Source organism: Miscanthus floridulus, chromosome 7 (assembly GCF_019320115.1).
Source record: "Miscanthus floridulus cultivar M001 chromosome 7, ASM1932011v1, whole genome shotgun sequence".
NCBI classification, from domain to species: Eukaryota; Viridiplantae; Streptophyta; class Magnoliopsida; order Poales; family Poaceae; genus Miscanthus; species Miscanthus floridulus.
This window is the reverse complement of record NC_089586.1, coordinates 34,126-55,723: the sequence shown is the minus strand read 5'-3', so window position 1 is coordinate 55,723 and position 21,598 is coordinate 34,126. Positions and strand designations below refer to the sequence as shown.

The 21,598-nt window shown below is 49.0% G+C and overlaps 1 protein-coding gene across 1 annotated transcript; it reads left to right on the top strand.

The window, feature by feature from the left end:
• Window positions 1-18,539: 18,539 nt before the first annotated feature.
• LOC136462289 (leucine-rich repeat receptor-like protein FASCIATED EAR2) lies at window positions 18,540-21,131 on the top strand. The gene has a single exon (XM_066461396.1). The coding sequence runs from the start codon at window positions 18,621-18,623 to the stop codon at window positions 20,472-20,474; it is 1,854 nt and encodes a 617-aa protein (XP_066317493.1). The 5' UTR covers window positions 18,540-18,620; the 3' UTR covers window positions 20,475-21,131.
• The last annotated feature ends 467 nt before the right edge of the window (window positions 21,132-21,598 follow it).

Below are 21,598 nucleotides of genomic sequence, written 5' to 3'. Positions count from 1 at the left end.
AGGTACAAGTTCCACGCCATGGAGACTGGTTTCCCTATGGGCGATGGCCCTAAGGAGCATGAGGACCTGCTCGAAGAATTCACCATGGCAATGGAGGCCATAGTAGACATCACATCCGCTCAGGATGTGGTGAACAAGGTCTTTGATTAGTTTGTACTTAGGGTAATCTGATGAACCAAGACTCCTGCTCGTTCATGAATGTGCCTTAGTGCAATGCCCTAGTATATGATTGCTTTTGTGCTTTTTGCTCTATAGGCGATACATATCGTATCGACTTTTATTGTCTTTGAAGATTTTTATTTTTTGAACTATAGGCGATACCCTCCTGGTACCGGCTATTAGAGCCAAGAACGAATCGGCTATCAAATGTTGACTGAGTGTCAGGATAACATACCACAGAACTTTTTATGTCAAAGGTCGAACGATTAATGAACCTAGGTCAATCATCCTATTAAGCGAAATAGAACTTCTTAAGAAATCCATTAACTTTGAATCGCACTCACACTTTGACTAAGCATTCACATACATCGGCCTAAATCCATCTCCAAGACTCAACGCTTATTTTTCCTTTAATCCAATGGCCGACGTGAGTCATGATTTTTCTACTAAAACAAGCTTTCAGAGCCGATCGCTTGCATTGGCTATTAGCTTTCATTGCTGATCTTAATGAAGCCTCCTTCCCATGACTTGCCAGAAAAACATTCGAAGTCTCCTAGTTCCCAAAAGACTAGATCGGTTGTCGCGATGCTCATGGACTCATCAGCGCACACCAGTTCAACATCATCCCCATGCCATTGAATCAAACACTGATGCATGGTTGATGGTATGCAGCAATTTGCATGAATCCAATCATGACTGAGGAGCAAACTATAAGGCCCTTTCCCATCGATGATGAAGAATGCAGTGAGTAGAGTCTTGCTTCCGATTGTTAGCTCGACGTTTATTGCCCCCTAGGTCTTAGATGTATTACCTCTGAAATCCTTAAGCATCATGTCAGTCTCCATCAGATCTTCTGGTCCTTTGCCAAGTTTACGAAAAGTAGTGTATGGCAAAAGATTGATAGCTGCACCTCCATCCACCAACATCTTGTTCATCGGCTTTCCATCGACAAGACCTTTCATATATAACGCCTTTAAGTGCCGATGTTTGACTGGCTTATCAAATATTGCTTGTTGTACAACCGTCAACTTGGCAACTATCTCCTCATACCCTGATTCATCAAAATTTGAATAAACTTCTTGATTTGTCGGAGCTCTGAATTTTGATGGCAACAGAAAAGCCATTTGGAAATTAGCCGATGGTGGTTTTCTATAGGCTATTTGCTTAATATGCCACACTTGAGTTTTACCAGATGCTTGAGCCTGTTCCATCTCTTTATTCCTTAGGCGTTGCACCGTTCTCTTCTGGCTTCTTGTTAAACCTCCTAGGCACCACTGACTTTCCTGCCACATATATCTTCTTTTAGTGCCTTCTTCTTCATGATCAGCCCAGTCCTGATCAACGACTCTTTTTTCAAGCCAATCATGAACATTTTTATTTTTTAAGCGCTGATCCATGTTATTAGGGTGATATGCATCTTGAGCATGGATAGACCAGCGGTTGGTTTGAGACTACCTATACTTCCGATATTGATTGCTGCATTCTAGATAGTCATGTCTGGTAGGCAATTTTAAACCTTCATTCTAGCAATGTCTGAAGAAAAGACAATCCAATGTAATTTAGCTTGTTCCCTTTCATACCTTTCTTCCTTCAATTGATGCTGGTATGCTTGATCTTTTAACCAACTCTGATAATCCTTTTCCTTCTATCGTTGCCATTTATTCAACAGAATCCAAGATGTGACCTATGGCTTTGTCATCTCTGCTCTTAATGTCTTCCCCTGCTCGTATCGGCTCTTTTGCTCAGCACGACGTCTCCTAATTGCTCTATACTCGTCAGTCGATATTTGCATCCGAGGATCGGCTGTTCCAGCTTCTTTTGATTTGGTTGATGTTAAGACCTTAGTTTTTCTTTTGAACAGCCCAGCATCAACCATGTTTTGATCTCCTGGGAAAGGATTATCATCAACTTTTATTTTCTAAGGCATATTAAATTTGAGCCTCCCCTATAGAATAGCTCTTTGTATATGCTGCCTGAAGATTCTGCATTCATTAGTGGAATGAGAAGTAGCACTATGGAACTGGTAGAACTTCTTATTATTCAACTGATCGGGGGGCAACATGACATGACCATCGGGCAACTTGATCTGCCCTTTCTCAAGCAAGAAATCAAAGAGCTTATCTGATTTGGTGACATCAAAGTCATAGATCTCCTCGACTCCTCTTCCCCAAGGATTTGGCACCATCACTGTCTTCTTGCCCTAATTCTATTCAGCTGCAGCAACCTCTTCTTCTTCATCTTCATAGCCATCATCGACTGAGTATGGATCATAAGCTTTAGCTACTGAGGTACTCTTCTAGAACTGGGTATCTCTATGTATACTCTGAAATTGGCTATTAAGCGCTGCTACTCGATGAGCCAATTGTCCCAAGTTATCAAATTCTTATCCCAGCAGCTTTTCTTTCCACATCGGCAGCATTCCTTGAATAGCCAAATCAGCTAGTTGATCATCGGCCAAGTTTAAGGAGAAGCACAAGTTCCTGGTCTCTCAAAACCTCTGAAGAAATTCAATGTCTGATTCATTAGTCTTCTGTCTTATGGTTGTTAGATCGGTAATCTTCTTTTCTCTAGTCCCAATATAAAAATATGTATGAAACTTTTTTCTCCACGTTAGCCCAATTGGCAATGGAATTGACTGGCAATGATGAAAACCAAGTGAAGGTTGGCCCTGATAAGGACAGAGAGAAGAAATGAATTCGATGGGCATCTTCAACTGATGCTTCGCCCAATTGTGTAAGATACCGATTGACATGTTCTATCATGCTTGTACTATCTTGGCCAGTGAATTTAGCAAATTCTAGGAGCGTATAATTTGTTGGAAGAGCAACCAAATCATATCATTCTAGATATGGGCATTTGTACCAAAAGGTCAGTCCTTTTGGCTTCAGATCGAACTGATTCTTCATCATCTCAGTCACCCTCAGTAATAACTCATTAGCTTGCGGATTTGGATTCCTCTATACTTGTTGACCCATCTATGAATTAAAATCCCATGTGCGTTGATATTCTGGATTTGGCATCATGTGGAGGGTGTTATAATCTATGCCATAGTGATACCCTTGTGGAATCTCAATCTGCTGAGTCCTTTGCTGGCTTGCTGCTTAAAGTCTCTGATTATAGATATAAGGATCTATATCTCTAAAGATCCTTTGAACTGATGGTGCTATTTTTTGAGCCAGCAATGGTATGTGGCCTGATGTGCCAAAATTGATCATCTGGTTACAACTTTGCCCCGCCAGCTATTGCACATGCTGTACTGATGGTCTAGGATGGTACTGTGTTTGATTTGTAGTAGTTTCTTAAGTTTGTTTAGATGAACCCTGAACTGTTTGGACAACACCACTACTAGTTGGTGCTGCTTCTTGATGGCTGGTACCAACTTGATTGGTCTCCTAGGTCGACGGATCTAGAATGTTGTAATAAGCCAGTCCGCCTTGACCAACTGGAAATCCATGAATCGCCTCTTTCAAGGCGTTATGGAATACGTCCATGAAAGCTTCATTATGGCTCGACATGGCATCATGAATAGATTTGTCCACAACCTCTTTAAAGAAACACCTGTCTTCAGCTTCATTTGTGTCTATCTGCCCATGTAATAGAACTCTTGGTAGTGGAAATTTCTGAACAATTGTGTTGTCACATGTTTTGGTGTAGGACAACAAACATTTATTCTGAAACACTTCTATAGCTTTGCTGATGATACCCTTATCCCCATCATGTAGATCTTCATAATGTAGCATAAGGATGTCGTCGTTGTTGTGAACCACCATGACGATTGTGGTGTCCCACCGGGCATGCTAGAAACGTGTGTCGACATAGAATTTTCGTCCCATGCCAAGGACACACGCAGCAAACCAGAAGGGTCCGCTCGATAAAGTAGATCTACCTAGCTTCAGCGTAGGGGTGGTCGATCCTGCATGATCCTCCCAAGACGTGCCAGTCAATTTGACCCTATAATTAACAAGGAGAGAAAGTTCATTAGTAATTAAGGGCGGAACTTGCCGGTGTTGCCAGATAGTCCTGAATGTGCGGCTATGAGAGCCGATATGAAAGGAGATCGACTAAATAGTCGATTCCAGTATATTCATGAGAATAAATCAATTAGAACTCATGGGGTTGTGTAAGAAGAATCGGTTATCATTCAGGATAAATATCATTAATCGAACAGATATTAATCAATGGCAATAAGATGTCAACAATGATCGGTTTGTGTTGAGCCAATGATTATAATTAACCGAACCCCTTTTTATATAAAGAAACAATTCAATACCACTTAACCGTTTAATAAAGATAAATCTAACGAACATGTTAGATCTTATCTATCATCATGACCAGTGGGGCATGAGACAGAATCACGCAGGCCATAGAAATAACAATAGACTCGATGACCCCAACTCATTACTAATATCGGTGGGGCATGAGGCAGAATCATGCAGGCCGTAATACAATAATAAGATCATGGGGCTAACATATCTTTTGACTTATCTTTACTTCAACGGTCTCATGATGTGAACTGTTCATGTAAGCGCTCGATATCGGCTAAAACAATCGATTCAGGCATAACACACAGTTAAAGTCATGCCTTACCAGGAATAGATCTACTAAATATCGATCCTCACTCCACGGTGCTAACAGTGGGGTGTGAGGTAGAATCACACAGGCCATGATAACGAGCCATGGAATGGTTCTCTCTAGCCAATAGATCTACTCAAGATGCAACATGCCTTAACCACACGTTATGCATGATCAAGATTGATGTAAAACAGCCGATAAGACATAACTCATCATTTAAGGTGTAGATTGGATCAGTTTTAGGTTAGCAAATGATGGGTCAAATAAGATATAAGGCTGATATAAATCAATCTCAATTGAGCAGAGTGATATTGTTGTAATTAGATAAATAATGAAAGCAATAAGCAATATTGGTAACTTAATAAATCTACCAAAGACTGCCATTCTAAGGTAGAGCCGATAACTTGACCTTGATCTAATTCAAGCAGTGGGGTGTGAGGCAGAATCACACAAGCCATACTTGAATTAAACAAGAGTCGATAACTAGTTTGTACCAGAGCCGCAGTGGGGGTCAACCGGATCGATGCAACCATACGAATATAGGTATAAACCGTGATGGTACTTACAGATAAGCAGTGGAGGTCGATCGGATCGATGCAGCTATACTTGCTGAAGAACTCATCAAGATCTACTCTACTCATACTCCTAAGGGGTGGCCGAAGCCAAAAAAAGTAATTGACTTGTATTTGGATTAATTGATTCCTTTTACAATAGCCAGGGTTTGGTATTTATACCTGGGCCCTATGCATGACTCCTGTCTAAGCACGAATTATTATAATTTTTGACCCTAGAGAAAACATTCCTAATTTAAGATAACTTGGACTCTAATCTTTTCATTTTTGTAGAGTTCGACATGCTTTGTCCTGGCACCGAACGTAGCCTCTATTGTTATCTACTGGCGCTATCTGTGGAAAGCTGATTCCATTTTCTGCATCTGAATCAGCTAGTCCTAATCTGGACGTAATTGATTCCTTGGTGACATGATCTTGGGAGCTTTTGGGTCCCTGTAACATCTTCTTCCAAATTTTGGTGTAAACACAAACTAAGATTACCGGAGGAACATGAACACTCTCAATCATCCTTTACCACCTTTAATGCATTTTAAAATCAAATCTACAGATCATCATCCAATGTGGACGTACCTGACCCTGGTACAGTCCTGACGTGCTAAGGCAAGTCAAGTGGGGTCACCTCCGTGTCGGTAGCATTGCTTCTCTCTCTCTCCCTTTCTTTTTCTGCAGCCAAGGAGCCCAGTTCCTGCTCGTCCTTTCCACTGGCTCTTCCTTTCCACGCTTGTCTCCTAGCCAGACCGCTACGCTGCCACGTGCCCTCATCCGCGTTGCCTTGGCCTATTCCCAGCGTCCCTTGCTCGGCACTCCTGTAGCTACAGCACCCAGTCCGCACCGTCGCCGTGGTCCACTGCCGCCGTGGCGTCCCAGCTCTAGTCCGACCGCCGCCTAGTCCCTAGCGAACATGCGCGAGCACGCTCCTATGGCCTCACATCGCTGTGTGCAGAGCGCTTTTTGCTTCCACCTGCCATCGTTTCCCCCTCACCTCTGCGTGCCTTCCTCACCGGGCCTACCATGGCCGGAGCCCCGCCATGCTCTCCCACCGGCGTAGTCCTAACCATGGTCGCCACCATCCTGGTCCTTCCCCATGCGCGAAGCCCCACAGCCACTTCCTCTCACGTGCTGCGCCTTACCCACCACCATGGCTCTAGCCGTGCCTCGCAGCCACCCCGTGGTGCCCATAGTAAAGCCGCACCATGCCCTGATCCTGTGCTAGGTCCGCTGCTCCACGGCACCCGTGTCACAGCGCCTAGCCGCACCGCGGTCCGTCGCTGCCCCGTGCCGTCGTCCCCCACCGGCTGGGTGATGGTGGCTGGGATTTGGCCAGCCGTGTCCGTTGGCTGGTTCTCCTCTCTAGGTGCTCTGCTTTGGAGGATGAAGAAGGGTATGAATCCAAGCTGAAATATTATATAGGGTCTTTATTGCGAAATACATGACTCATACAAATAGTACACGCTAGACTGCTAGTTAGTTTTAAGAAAGCGCAGGGTCCTTTTTGCGTTTTCACCGGGTCAGTTGGGCTGGCCATGCTGGGCCGGCTTGTTTGGGCCGCTGGCCGTGTGCCCTGCCTAGGCCTCTAGCTGGCCTGCTCCTGCATGCCCGCATGGGCTGTCAGCGTTGTTTCGCCATCACTGGGCTGGCTGGTGCCTACGCGCCTGGGCTGGCTTGTGCCTCTACGCATTGGGCCGGCTTGCCGCCAACCGCGCTGGGACGCGCTCCATCCGCCTGGGACAGACTGGTGCCGACTAGGCTACCTAAGCTACTGGGCCAAAATGGGTTGCCTCTGGCCCTTTCTGTTATTTAAATACTTTTCTAATATAGGTTTCTAGTTAAATAGTAAAATCAATATGAAACAGTATAGGAATCCAAAATTAGTGAAACCAGTTTTGTTAGTCTCCTAAAATCATGATCTACCTGTTAGTATATTTTGTTCAGATAGCTTGAAAATATTCTTGGAAACTATATAATTAATTTAAGGTACTTAATATTGTAAAAATATAAACTTGTAGGAATGGTTATGATAAATTGGTAATATTGTTGAATCTAAAATTTGTACAGTAGGCTCCTAGCAATATTAGGTACTCACTGTAATTATTGTAGCTCCAGGATAATTAGTTTTCTAGATAGATAATAATGCTCTATTTCGAATAATGGTTAAATCGATAGAATAAAATAAAGAAACACCTTAGGTTTATATAACTAAAATAATTGTTGGGAAATAACGTCTTATTCGACAACTTGGATACGTAGACCGGCGTTAGAGCTATCTCGTTAACTTGTGAGGCATGATCAGATTTCTAAGCATTTCGGCTGTCGTTGATTATTTACATCTATGCATTTGCATCAATGCATATCATATAGGTACGATGATGGGTCAATGGATCAATTGAAGGATGATTGGGAATCCGAAGATGGTGTAATGGTATTCTCTCCAGGAGATGATACAATGGGCTTTCTATCCAGTTGATGGTGGATGATCTGAAGATGCAGATACTAACTTTTAATATATATCCTACCCAGGCAAGTCCCGGTGCATAACCCCTACTTTTTGTAGTTTAAATTATATTTGTGCATTAAGTTTAAGGAGTTGAATGAAACCCACTTGCATATATATATATATATATATATATATATATATATATATATATATATATATATATATATATATATATATATATATCTTTATCCTATGAGTCTTACTAGTATTACATGATCGTGTAGAATGCTATGCTACAGGACTCCAGTAGAAGTCGGGTGATTGTCTGTCACCTTCGAGAGATAGGAACTATATTACTATATTATCATCACTTGGAAAATACAAATGGTGGAAAGGAAAAATGGTGACCGGGCAGGGATATGGTTTGGGTATTGGTGGGTATAAGAGGTTATGTCGCCATGGACGCGGGGCATGGCTTGGTTACACTGGTTTCCCTGTCTATGTCGGTTAAGGACCGATCGTTGCATAAGCCATCAAGGTAAGTCATAGATCTATTGTCCCGAGCACATACTTGGGTATGGGCGCTTGGAAGACTTGTTGCTCTCTTGTCGTGGGTTCTGGCTCTTTTCGAACCAACTGTTAGGGTTATTTTTTTTGTGGAGGAGGTCCTTGCACCGCACTGAGTCTGGGACTCAGGGGCAGGGGCTTGGAGTCCTAGTTTGGACGGGGACCTAGGAACCCAGGACAGGAGGATGATGGGTTGGTCCTGCTTGTGCCTTGGGTACAAGCAGGGCGTGTGTTTTTGGGGCACCCAGCTAGGCACATTGGTTCACGAATCGCCGTCGAGTCGGTACGGCTTGTCTTGTGCCTAGCACCGTAGTAAGAACTAAAAGATGCAAGATGGAAAAAGAAAATCTGATTGCTTACCACCTGCTTGAAAGTAGCACATGTGCTTACATAGAATGGTTAGTTAATGAGCCAATGCTGCTATTAATAAAAATCGAATATAAGGACGTACGCTTAGTAACGCTTCCTGCAAATGCAATAAACCCACAAGCCCGATAGCCTTGCATATCCTTGGAGTCTTTTCTTTTCTCTTGTTGGGTAAGTCTTGCTGAGTATAATTGAGTACTCAGGGTTTTATTCCCGCTGTTGCAGGTGATAGGTGGATGCTAGAGCTCACCTTGTGTATGGATTCCTCCTGGTGGGCTCAGAGAGGCTTTCCTTTGCGCTGCGATTATAGTTTTTATTTATAACTCTCACCAAATGTTTTATAAAGGAAAGTTTTATAATCAGTTGTAATAGTTTACATATCAATGTTTCACCATGGCATGAATAGATAATTATTTCCGCTGTAATTCTGATCATATGTTTATATTTCGATGTTACATCAAATTGTTCATAACTCTGATAATATGATTACATTCCGCTGTTATAATAATAAATGTTATACTCTAATGTACTTGTAAAGTGATTTAAGAAATGGTTAAGAATGATGTAAGCTTTATTCTTTCATTTGTGATCCTGATGTATTGTGGATTTTTGGGTTCTCCACTGGGGTGTGCCGACGGAACCAAGTAATTTGGTGTTCTCCCTTGAGTACTTAGTGTCTAATGGAAGATGAGCACTCCTAGGAGGCATTAGATTAGGTGGTTCTACCACATATGCCTCGACGGTTATGGTGTTTTTGTTCACCAGTATAATCGAATTCATAGTTCCCCATGCCCCGATCTTTAGCATTCGTCTTCTCAAGAAGAGTTCGGAGGGGTCCACCTGCAGAATCTCCTTCAAGGAGAAGCTGCTAGGTCACCTAAATCAATTGAATGGCTCAGATCACCACCGAGAGACAAATGAAAAATTGCAATGCTCGTGCAGGTCATGTTGGCCCCGTCGCAAACGTCGGACCCGAACCCCACATAGACATGTTCGGTGAGAACTTCTCGCCGCTCATGCTACCAAGGTAACATCACCGATCCCCTACTTTTGTTTCAATTAAAATCATACATTAATCCCATCATCCAAACATTACATATGCAATCGCTGCATCTCAATGCTTCGTGTCGCATCACGAAGCGGTAGTCACCTCATTCGATATGAGCAACAAATGGCTAAGGTTCAAAGACCGGCCTGTGAAGGGCTCAAGGCCACCTTGCGTCAAATAGAGCCAGGGGAGAAAAACCATGATGAGCCCCCAGTGGCCTTGCCCGACCCTGCTCAGAAGCGGATAGGGACATCTTGACCTTTCTCGTTCAATTCTAACCTCGAGCCAAACCCATATAATCTCCATTGAGGAGAGGCCAATGGGCCACCTGAGCCTACCGAATGGCTCGAGCATCTGCCGAGAGGCGGGTTAAGAAGTAGGGGAATGCCACATGAGGGCTCTGCCGACCCCGTTAGTGAATGATGGACCTGGATTCCACACGAACATACCCGTTAGCGAGCTCATTGAGCATGACACCAAGGATTGGGTGACACACAAAACATGGCCGACCCCTATCAGACCCTAAGGGCTTGAGGGCTCGAGCCACTCAATCTGAGATTGAGAGACCGAGGTTCGAAGGCTGACCCGCAAATGGTCTGAGGCCACCTCGCGTCAAACAAAAGCTAGGGGAGAAAACGCAGATGAGCCTCAGTGGCCTTTGCCCAACCCACATTGAGGCGGATAGGGTTATCTCAAACTTCTAAGTTCAATCCAGCCTCTTGCCAAGCCCATAGAATCCCCATTGAGGGGGAATCTATTGGAAGGCCAGTCAAGGAGCAACGGAATGCCACCCAAGGGCTTTGCCGACCCTGTCGCAAAGCAACGGGATCGGATTCCGTCCGAACATCCCCGTTAGCGAGCTCATCAGGCATGTCACTCGAGCCATCGAGGCAAGTGATGCCACCTCGACCCTTCTAGTTGCGAAAAACTGTGGATGGGGCGACAGTCACAAAATGAGCCGACCCTTGACTGAATCCCCACCACGCGCGGGGGCTCAGGGAAGGCCGGGCGAGCAATGGGACCAAATGCATGGTCATAGAATAATCGCCAAAATCCTAAGTAGGGGGTACGTGTGAATATAAAAGTAAGTTCGCTACCCTCACTCCGATCTCTAGTAACATCCAGCCCCAGCAACCGCAAGGGGTCAGATCTCACTCGGGGGCCGATAAAGGTAAAAACACCTCCTTTTTTTTGAAACAATCATTGCATCAGACCTTTTCCTCGTGTTGAGACTGGCAGCAAGGTTTGTGGGAACAGATAAACAAGAATGCCTAGTAAGACTACAAAAAGCCCATGCCCCGATGGCAACGGTAACTTTGCTCACCAGCACAATCAAAATTTCCCCTTATACACCTCGGGCCCTATAGTCTTAATGAATGGAAAGATCGGATCGCATAAACCTTTTTTCTTGAATGCAAAATGGAAGAAAGTAAGATCAAAATGAACGAAACAAAATTACAAAACAAAACTATTTTCGGACACAAAAGTACCGACACTTGTCCACATATTTCAGATAAATGTTTATCAAACTTATTCAACTAACTACTTCCTCAGAGGGAGAACTATGCCTTTCAACCTGTTAGCCAGGTTCCGCGTAATGGGAGTGACCGCCTTCTCAATCTCATCCAGCTTAGAGTTTTCGTATCCAGGCGCGAAGCCGAGGCTCATTACCTCTAGGTTAACTTCCTGATCATAATGAGAGTGGGCAACAGCAAAGGCTTGGGTGATCCTAGCATGGAAGGCGTTCTCCTCAAGCTGGCCCACCCGCGCCATGATATCCATGGCACGGGCCGCAAGTGAGCTGGTTTCCTCCGCTCGCGCCACCCCTAGGTCATCGAAGACCAACCCAATGGCGACACGCAGAAGATCGTGATCGTCACTCTCAGCCTGAAGAGTCCCCCATACCTCGGCAAGCTCCATGCCCAGCCCGTCAGAGATGCTCTCGGCCTCTAGCCTTCAGGTCACCGTGGCTCCAAGATCCGTCTGGAGGGAGCTAACCACTTGACGCTCCTCATCGCGCTCTCGAATGGGCCGGTCATGCTCCTCGTGGACCATGCCATGCTTCGAGCAGAGTCTTTCCATAGTCTGGCGGAGCTCGTCTTGCTCCCTATGTAGTCGAGCAATCACCTCGGCATCCTGATCCACCCGCTATAGTAGTGTCACGGACCTGTCCTCGACTTTTAGCTTGAGATTCCGCTTCGTCTCTAGCTCATACAGGAGTTCAATGGCCCGCTGGCTGGCCTCGGCATCCTTCTAGAGCTACTCGTCCTACTCCTTTTGGACCCTGGCGGCCACCTCCTTGTCCTGCTACAGCCTCCACATAGCTAGGCCTCTTTAGTGAGGTGGTCCCATTCCGCCTTCTGCTCGTGGAGGAACCGGGTTTCCTCTTGGCTATGAGTAATAAGGGACTAAAAAGAAGACCAGTGTCAAAAATATAAAAATACATGAAGAAAGAAGAGTGCGAAAGCAAAGATCAAGCGGATACCCGGCCATTAGGAATGATGACATCACATAGGATGACCCTGGCCTGATCTAGGACATACATCATTGCCGAGATCCCTTCGTCGAGACTCCCCCGCTCTATGCTCTCGGTAGCATCGTCGAGCGAGAAGAGAGTCGACATTGGGTCTTGGGGATCCATCCACTAGAGTAGTAACTCACCCCACATGGGCATGGGGCTACCCCTTGACACCAGGGCTAAGGGCAACCTCCCGCTGGTCCTCTCCACCACCGCCATGGCCCCCGAGGACCCTTCGGCCGTGTCCTCCTCCATCCGGCCCACCTCAGGCTCCATCGCCTAGGCCACCGGAGGTGCGGATTGCACCACCCCCTTGGACACCACAATGGCTATGTTCGACTGCTCCTGGCTTGGCACGGTCATGGCCACCTCCACTTGTGACACCGGGGCCTCGACTTGCGACGCCATGCCCACCATAGGAGGTACAACAAGCGTGGGTGGTAGCTCCGTCTACTCCAACATAGGTGGTGGAGTCACCTCCACCGTCGTCTGCTCGGTGACCCCTGAGGGCACTTCTTTAGCCCTGGCGCCCGCTTGACCCGCCAAGGGCACGGGCGCCACTAATGGCGACGCCTGACCGGCCGACGAGACCGCAACATTAGCGCCGCTCCTACTTGAAACAGGAGCGACATCGGGCGACGGCGTCCCTCCCGCCTGAAGAGCAATGCTCTTCTTGGGCGCTAGCACCAAAGAATGGCCCCGTCGCAAGAGTCTACAAGAGGTAAAAGGCATTAGGCCAAACAGAAAAAACATGAAAAACAGAGGAATCGGTGACTTACTCTGGCATTGTTGGGCGGTAGGAATATTTTGGGGACGAACCCTAAGATTCCTGCCCCAACTCATCTAGGTGGGACCGCTTCAAGCCTACCCCCTGCTCCTGGGTAGGGGCTCTCACCTCCCTTGTCTCTGAGGGTGCGGCGGCGGAGCCACCCCCCTTTGTTGGCACCTCGGGCATGGTGGCAAATCTGCTCGCCCCTATCAACTCATGGGGCGTGGTGGCAGATCCACCTCCCCCCATCCACCGGTCCTCCACCGGCACCCTAGGTATGGCGGCTGATCCACCCGCTCCCACTGGTTTGGAGGATGGGCCGATGGTTTGGCTAGTCTTTGCTGGCCTCATGGACTCATGTCCCCCTGCATGGAACGGGAAGGGTCCCTATGTGGGCAAGTAGGTGCCTGTCAGTGAATCCTCGCCCTCTAGGACCTCCCAGTCCACATCAGCAACTACCTCGTAAAACTCCTCATCGTCGTCGTCGTCGTCACTACCTATCTCCTCACCTCTCTCCCGTGCTTGCTGCTTCCGTAGCATCTTCTTCCTCTTGAGCTCCCTCATCTTCCTATCCCACTCGGCCGAGGTGCGGTTCACTATCGCCAGTATCTAGTCCTTTGGCAGCAGAGTCGGGCTATCCTCGAAGATGAGTCTCTTCAGCTGGTCTCGCTATCCCGAGGTCTGCATCAAGGGGTCAGAAATTCAAGAGAAAAGGAGGCACGAGAAAAGAGAACTTACAAAGTTGATGAAATCCAGTTCCGGCCACATGGGGGATGCCTTGGCACTAGATACACGAAATCAAGGACAACGTCGGCGTTGTCCTTCGAAGGCTCCATCGTGTCCTTGATGCGCTGCTCTACTTCGATGGGGGGAGCACTTCATCGACAAGCACTGTCCCTTCGAGCGATGCCCTGGGTGCCATCAGGTGCAGGGGAAGCGCACGACTCATCAGCGGTGCCACCCTCCGTGTATGGTAGGCGTCGATGATCCCTGATCCCTTCATGCCCCTCTCCTTCAAAATTTGGAGGGCGGTGAGATAGTCCTTGATTCTCTTCTTGTCTTTGTTCGGGACACCCCACTTCCATGACCCCGGGACCTCTTCGATGATGCACCCGAAGAACACTGGTAAGGGGGCGGCAATGTCATCCTTGACGTAAAACCAAAGTGAATGCCACCCCTTATTGGAGGTCAACAAATGCATCGACGGGTATTCGTTCACCCGGTTGTTGCGAAGATGAATGCTGGCACATCCCGTCGGCACGCTCAGCTCTTGCTTCCCAATCAGCTTCTTCGATAGGTTAACGGCGAAGAGATACCACCACAGGTTGAAGTGGGGACTAATCCCTAGGAACCCCTCACACAGGGTGATGAACGTCGCAATGTGCTGGACCCCAGTGAGAGTAAGGTGTTGCAACTCCACCTAATAGTAATCCAACAGCCCCCGAACGAACTTGTGAGCAGGTATGGCAAATCCCCACTCGTGGAAGTGAGCGAAGGACACACATACCCTTTGGGCGGCGATGGCTCATCCTCGTTGCCAGGTAGCCACCACTCCTCGGCGGTGGTCAGCGGGCGAAGGAGGCCACGATGAACGAGGCTCTCTAGGCGCTAAGGGGTGATGTTGGATCTACACCACGGGTCCATTGAAATGATTGGGAGGGGGGTAGATGCAAGTTTAATGGCAGTTGCGATGCGGATGCAAGTTCAACAGCAGCCGCGATGCGGATGCGAGCTTAACGGCGGCTGCGATGTGATTGCGGGAGGCTCAGGCGATTGACAACGGAGTTTGTTGATGCAAAGACGAGGAGGCAAAGTACGGAACCCTGGGGGTGAACCCCTCTGTTTTATGGGACGATGGATGCAAGAAGGGCAACCGCCCACCTAGGTCTTCAAGCCTACCATGATACACCGCTGCGTCACATCGTGGGATACGCGCCCACAATCCCTATCCTTTCCCACCAAAATCATGTCGAACGGTTCGCTTTCCCCCAAGCAAACCAGGACTCTTTTCCCCAGAGGGAATACGGGTCAAAAGGCTTTTTCCCTAGCCCACCTAGGTCCAGGAGTTCAAGGGCTGGCCCAACAGTCTCGACAGTCGCCCCAATGAGGGATGGGCCCATGAGCGGCCAGAACTCAGGCACACAAAGCCTCAAGGAAACCTCAATGCACGATCAAGTCCCAACCGGGCTAACCCTGGACGAATCCCCGTGAATGGGATACTAGGGTTTCCTTTTAACTGTCCAGTTGACAAAAACCAAATCTCACAGCCATACCCACAAAGGGTCCAAAATTACCCCCGGGCGATTATGCCCGAATCACCCGGGGACTACACCCAACGGGTGCGCTCGCATGCACCCTCTGGCAAATCAAAATACCCCCCGGGCGATTCTGCCCGAATCACCTGGAGGCTCGGGGGCTACACCCGTCGGATGCGCTCGCACGCATCCTCTGGCAAGTCAAAATACCTCCCGGGTGATTCTATCCGAATCACCCGAGGGCTCGGGGGCTACTGTCGGGGACCTAATACTGGGGTACCCAATGAGGTTAAATTAATAACCATCGAACGTTGACGCTTCCGGTCAGACAAGAACGCTACTACACTTCTTGCCTGAACGATGGAAGATTGGTTCCACCTCGCTCGACCCCCAAGGGCTAAGACTCCACCTCGCCCGATGGCTGAGGGCGAGCTCTGCCTCGCCCAGTGTCCGAGGGTAGGCTCCGCCTTGCCTGATGGCTAAGGGCTGGCTTCGCCTCACCCACGTTTGAGGGCTGGCTCCGCCTCGCCCGACGACTAAGGGCTGGCTCTACCTCGCCTGACGTTTGAGGGTAGGCTCCGCCTCACCCGACGACTGCACCCTGCTCCTTCATAAAGACAAGCACAAGGTACGACAGGATATTTGAGTCAACCATAGTACCGAGGGCCATGTCCTACATGCCTATAGGAAGGTACTGTCAGGATACGATGGGACAGGTGCTTTAGGCCCTTTCCGACCTGACAGAGCCCGAACAGTGTTGTAGGTGCCGACTTTTGTCCCACAGTGTTGTAGGCGCCGCCATCAGCCCTCGGACGTAGATACTAACACAAGCATATGACAACCACTATGATCCAAGACAGAACTCATATCATCCACAGTGACGGACACATGGTCACTTCCCCGTCTACTCCCCGAAGGGTCACAACTTGGCTCTCTGGCACACCGCACCGTCCACCGGTGTAGGATGGGATGCACCCACTTGCTGAAGGAGGCCAGGGCATGGCCCTATAAGGATCAGCGAACATCCCATCCCTGACACAGTCTGCCATGTTAGCAGGGCAGACACATGGGGAAAGGAAGACCCGGCTCCCTCGAAGGACCTTCTCTACCTTTGGTTTTTTCCTCTTTCTCTCATCTGTAACCCCTGCTCCCCCTTAGTCTATAAAAGGGTGGGCAGGGCACCCTACCAAAGGGACCGATCGTTTTTGACACACAAGACATAGCCAAGCAGCAACCGAGCTCTTGGTGTCCTTTTGACCTTTCCATCAGAGACTTGGGACCCGTCCCTCTCTCGACCATTTGTACCCCCTACTACGAACTTTTTTTTGTACTAATAACACAAGCAGCAGCAGGCTGAATGTAGAGACATTCTGCTCGAACCAGTATAAACCTTGTGTCCTTTAGTACACCATCCGAGCCTAACGGGCAACAATTATAAATTTACTAGCCGGTGTTTGTTCGAAACACCGGCACTAACTCTTAAATGTTTTTCACAAACATGTTAGAGCCAAGTTAGCATTTCTAAAAATATTTTCGCTTGCTCTCCGATGTGCACTAGGCCTAAATGCAATGCATTGTATTCCAACACCTAGTGATATGAGATGACCGAATTGTCTAATAGAGCTCCTCTATTAATAGTACGACCATCTATCATAAACCTAATTACGCATTCTATTGCGTCTAGATTGACAAAATAAAATCCCTATTTATACCTTTGCCTTGGTCTCCATAGGGTTTTGTTTTTCTCTTTCTTTTTTCCATGTTGGAGCACTTGATCATCATCACATGTGGCTAACTCCATCACTTGAGTGCCATCTAGCTCCATCACTCGGTGTGTACCAACCTATCTCATATGTCACTTAGATAAATGGTTGGTACACGTAGGTTTCATCAATTATACAAAACCAAACTAGGGCTTTCATCGTGGACGGGGCGAATGAAGCCATTGGGCAGGGCTGTGTGGCCATTCGTGGTGGGTCCGTGGATGAGGACATGCTGACGCTTGTAGAGAAGAAGAAAGAGAGAGGGGGGAATCCATTTTTTTGAATGACATGTGGGGCCATAGCTAAAGCGGTTAGGTGATCTCTTTTTTGATTCATCTCTCATACAACAAACATGAAAATAGAACTGTTGTGTCCTTTCAACAAAACATTAGTGTGGAACCATTCTATCCCTAGAATCAGGAATATAACCATTCCATTGTACCTCGCTTTCCAACCAAACACAATCTAAAAGAGATGATGAAACCATTATTTTTTAGGGTTTGTCTCCTACGCAGATGACTAATGGTCAGTAAACTTCAACCTCGCACCCCACCCCCGCCTGTCTCATCGGCGGCCGTGCCTTCTTCCTCCTCCTCGTGCCCCATCCGTGCCTTTTTCCTCCTCGCGCCCTTCCCCTGCCTACCTCACCGGCGGCCGTGCCCTCCTCCTCGTCCTCACCCCTGCCGCTGCCCACCGTGTCGCCGCGGTGCGCTAGGATTTGGCCGGAGCTCCGTGGCCGTGGAGCTCCGACGAAACCTTATCGCGCCCACGGCGGCCGCCTTGTTCCCCTCCTCATCCTTCTACCGCGGCAAGCTCCGGCCATGGAGCTCCCCCGCCCCGCCCTGACCTGGCCGCCTCCATCGCCGCTAGGGCCCCTAAACCGCCATGTCGTCGTCCCCACTACCTTACCGGCCTTCCTCCCCCAAACAATTTCTCTTCTAAGCCCACCATAGTTGGGGGAGGAGGGGGTGGGGTGGGCATGGGCGTGTGCGGTGGGGAAGAAGAACGGTGCGGCTGGTGGGACCCAACACATGTGGCGCGCTAGGGAGGGGATTGGGGAGGTGGGCGCAGGCCCAGGCGCGTCCACTTATAGATAAACAAAATTTCAGTCGCCTACGTTTGAATAAATGTATATTTATGCCCTCTTTGACAGGGCTTCACCGGCTCTAGCTCTAGGTACTGTAGCACAGAGCCGGAGGAGCTCCCGAATGTGGCTTCGCCGGCTCCGGCTCCCTCCAGTTTATTTTTTGCCCTAGGTTCCGAAACGGCTACAGTGTCACGAGACGAGGAGCCTTACTCCGGTTCTTCTATACACGGTAGCAAGAAGCTGTTTGGAGCCGTGCCTACGAGTTGAGGGGATGACGTTCGGCAATAGCTGAGTTACTTTTCTGATATTCCGTCTTCCAGAAAACTGAAAACACCGCACATTCCTGAGCCTCTGCCAGTCCGACCCACGCGCCACGCCCAGAGGCCCCAGAGCAGCTCCCCACCCGCCCGAGGCCCGACCAGTGACCACCATCCTTCGCGGCCGCGCGGCCGCTGCCGCGCCCAAACCCCGCAAAACCCTAACCCAGGCCCGACGGCCACCACCATCACCATGCCGACCGCCACTCCCCTCCCCCACCACCTCCTGGCCACGCTCCTCCTCCTCCTGGCCTCCGCGCCCCGGCCCGCGGCCCCGGCCTCCACCGACCGCGCGGCGCTCCTCGCGTTCCGCGCCGCCCTGTCGCCACCCTCCCGCGCCGCGCTCTCCTCATGGAGCGGCCCGCTCTCGCCGTCCTGGCGCGGCGTGTCTCTCCACCCCGCCGCGGCGCCAGCCCCCTCGCCCGCCGCCCCCTCCGTCGCCGAGCTCTCGCTCCGGGGCCTCAACCTCACGGGCGTGCTCCCCGCGGCGCCGCTCGCGCTCCTCCGCCGCCTCCGCACGCTCGACCTCTCCGCCAACGCGCTGTCGGGAGAGCTCCCCTGCTCCCTCCCGCTCTCGCTCCTCGTGCTCGACCTCTCCCGCAACGCGCTCTCGGGGGCTGTCCCCACCTGCCTGCCGTCCTCGCTCCCCGCGCTCCACACCCTCAACCTCTCCGCCAACTTCCTCCGCCTCCCGCTCTCCCCGCGTCTCTCTTTTCCCGCGCGCCTTGCTGCCCTCGACCTCTCCCGCAACGCCATCTCCGGCGCCGTCCCGCCGCGGATCGTCGCCGACCCCGACAACTCCGCCCTCCTCCTCCTCGACCTCTCCCACAATCGCTTCTCCGGCGAGATCCCCGCCGGTATCGCAGCCGTACGGAGCCTGCAGGGTCTGTTTCTCGCGGACAACCGGCTTTCCGGGGAGATTCCTCCCGGAATAGGGAACCTGACCTATTTGCAGGTGCTGGATTTGTCGAATAACCGGTTGTCCGGTTCAGTGCCTGCCGGACTTGCAGGCTGCTTCCAGCTTCTGTATCTGCAGCTTGGGGGTAACCAGCTCTCTGGGGCGCTGCGTCCGGAGCTCGACGCACTAGCTAGTCTCAAGGTTCTAGATCTGTCGAATAACAAGATATCTGGGGAGATTCCGCTGCCGCTGGCTGGGTGCAGGTCTTTGGAGGTGGTGGACTTGTCAGGAAATGAGATCTCCGGGGAGCTCAGCAGTGCTGTAGCGAAATGGTTGAGCTTGAAGTTCTTGTCACTGGCTGGTAACCAGCTCTCCGGCCACCTACCTGACTGGATGTTCTCGTTTCCCCTGCTCCAGTGGCTTGATTTGTCTAGCAATAAGTTTGTGGGTTTCATCCCAGATGGTGGGTTCAATGTCACTGAAGTGCTTAACGGTGGAGGTGGTCAGGCCCAGGCTCAGGCGACTCCATCGGAGACTCTGCTTCCACCCCAATTGTTTGTGTCAGCTTCTGTGAACACGGTGTCATGGCAGTTGGATTTGAGGTATGATCTTCAGGCAGCTACTGGTATAGATCTGTCTGGGAATGAGCTCCGTGGCGAGATACCAGAAGGATTGGTTGCCATGAAGGGATTGGAGTATCTGAACCTCTCCTGTAATTATTTGGCTGGGCAGATCCCTGCAGGGCTTGGGGGCATGGGGAGGTTGCATACGCTTGACTTCTCACATAATGGGCTCTCAGGGGAGGTGCCTCCTGGAATTGCAGCCATGGCAGAGCTTGAGGTGCTTAACCTCTCCTACAATAGCCTGTCTGGGCCTTTGCCAACAATGAAGTTCCCAGGAGCATTGGCTGGAAACCCAGGAATTTGCAGTGGGGAAGGGTGCTCTGAGAATGCAAGGACGCCAGAAGGGAAAATGGAAGGAAGCAACCGCCGTGGTTGGCTTGGTGGCTGGCATGGAGAGAATGGATGGGTATCTCTTGGTGCATTTTGTATCAGCACAATGACTAGCTTCTATGTTTCATTGGCAACCTTACTATGCTCCTCTAAGGCAAGAAACTTCATGTTTCGGCCTGTGAGGGTTGAATATTAACAAGAGGGGAAATTGCAAAATCAGGTTGTTGTGAAGTTCAAGTGACTCTGGTCTGCAACTGATTCACAAGAAAGATGAGTATATGAGATGGATATCTTCAGTCAAGAGGAAGTGTACCATCTCGTTTAATGATCAATCAAGATTTCTTGGTTGTTTCCTAATAATATTCTTGATCTTGGGATGTGTAGATCTAATTAACATATTCCCATCTGTTATAGAATGCCATCACCTGCTGGTGATTGGTTGTAGCCCTGGAGTGTTTGGAGGATTGGACACCAAGGATGCACATAATTTGGAGCGCTGGTACTGTGAACCACTTCGGATGTAAATATTTTCTTTGGTTTTTAGTTATGATCTAGTTTAAAACTGGGCATGGATGTAGTGCTGTTGAGCTACCTCTCGATGTTATATTATGTCTGTAAACTTGCTTATATTTCTGAACTTGGTTTGGGGGTAAAAGGCTTTGTTGTTGTGTATATCTGTTATAGTGTGCAGTGTGACTGAGACTGCAAATGTGCTTGACTATTTCTTGGTGCTGCTCCTGTAACACCTGTAGTTTTATAGGTCAATGGTAATTTTGCTGTCTGAAGCAGCATCCAGCAAGATGGCTACTGTTTTAGGTATTGTAATACTTTGCAACAGAGGTGCAAAGTTTGTGATTTCAGAATGATCAACAAACGTATCTGTCTGCAGCTGATCAACAAACGTATCTGTTGCAAAGTGTGAGACAAGGCAACATATGTGTCGGTGTAGAAAGTGACTAACACGTAAATATTTGTAGTTTTACCGTATGTTGTGATTGGATATGGCCTAACACTCAATGACACAGGGTTTATACTGATTCAGACAACGTGCCTTACGTCCAGTTTGAGTCGGTCGGTGATTTTATTCCTGAGCCTTAGGTGCTCGAAGTTTGTTGTGGGGTTACAAACGGAAGGGAGTAAGATGGGGGTGCAAGAGGTCCGGTCGGACTCTGGTCTGAAGTGCCGAGAGTGACGGGAGCTCCGCTATGTGTTAAGTGTTCGAACGTCTGTTGTTCGTTGGAATCCTTGGTCGTTCGGATCGTTGGAGCGTGTTTCAGTTGTCGTCCGATTGATCTCCCCGTTGAGAGAGAGTGTATCCCC

Bases quoted from the DNA above. Each gene is read 5' to 3' on its own strand.
- LOC136462289 (XM_066461396.1), top strand. From the start codon at position 18,621: ATGCCGACCGCCACTCCCCTCCCCCACCACCTCCTGGCCACGCTCCTC.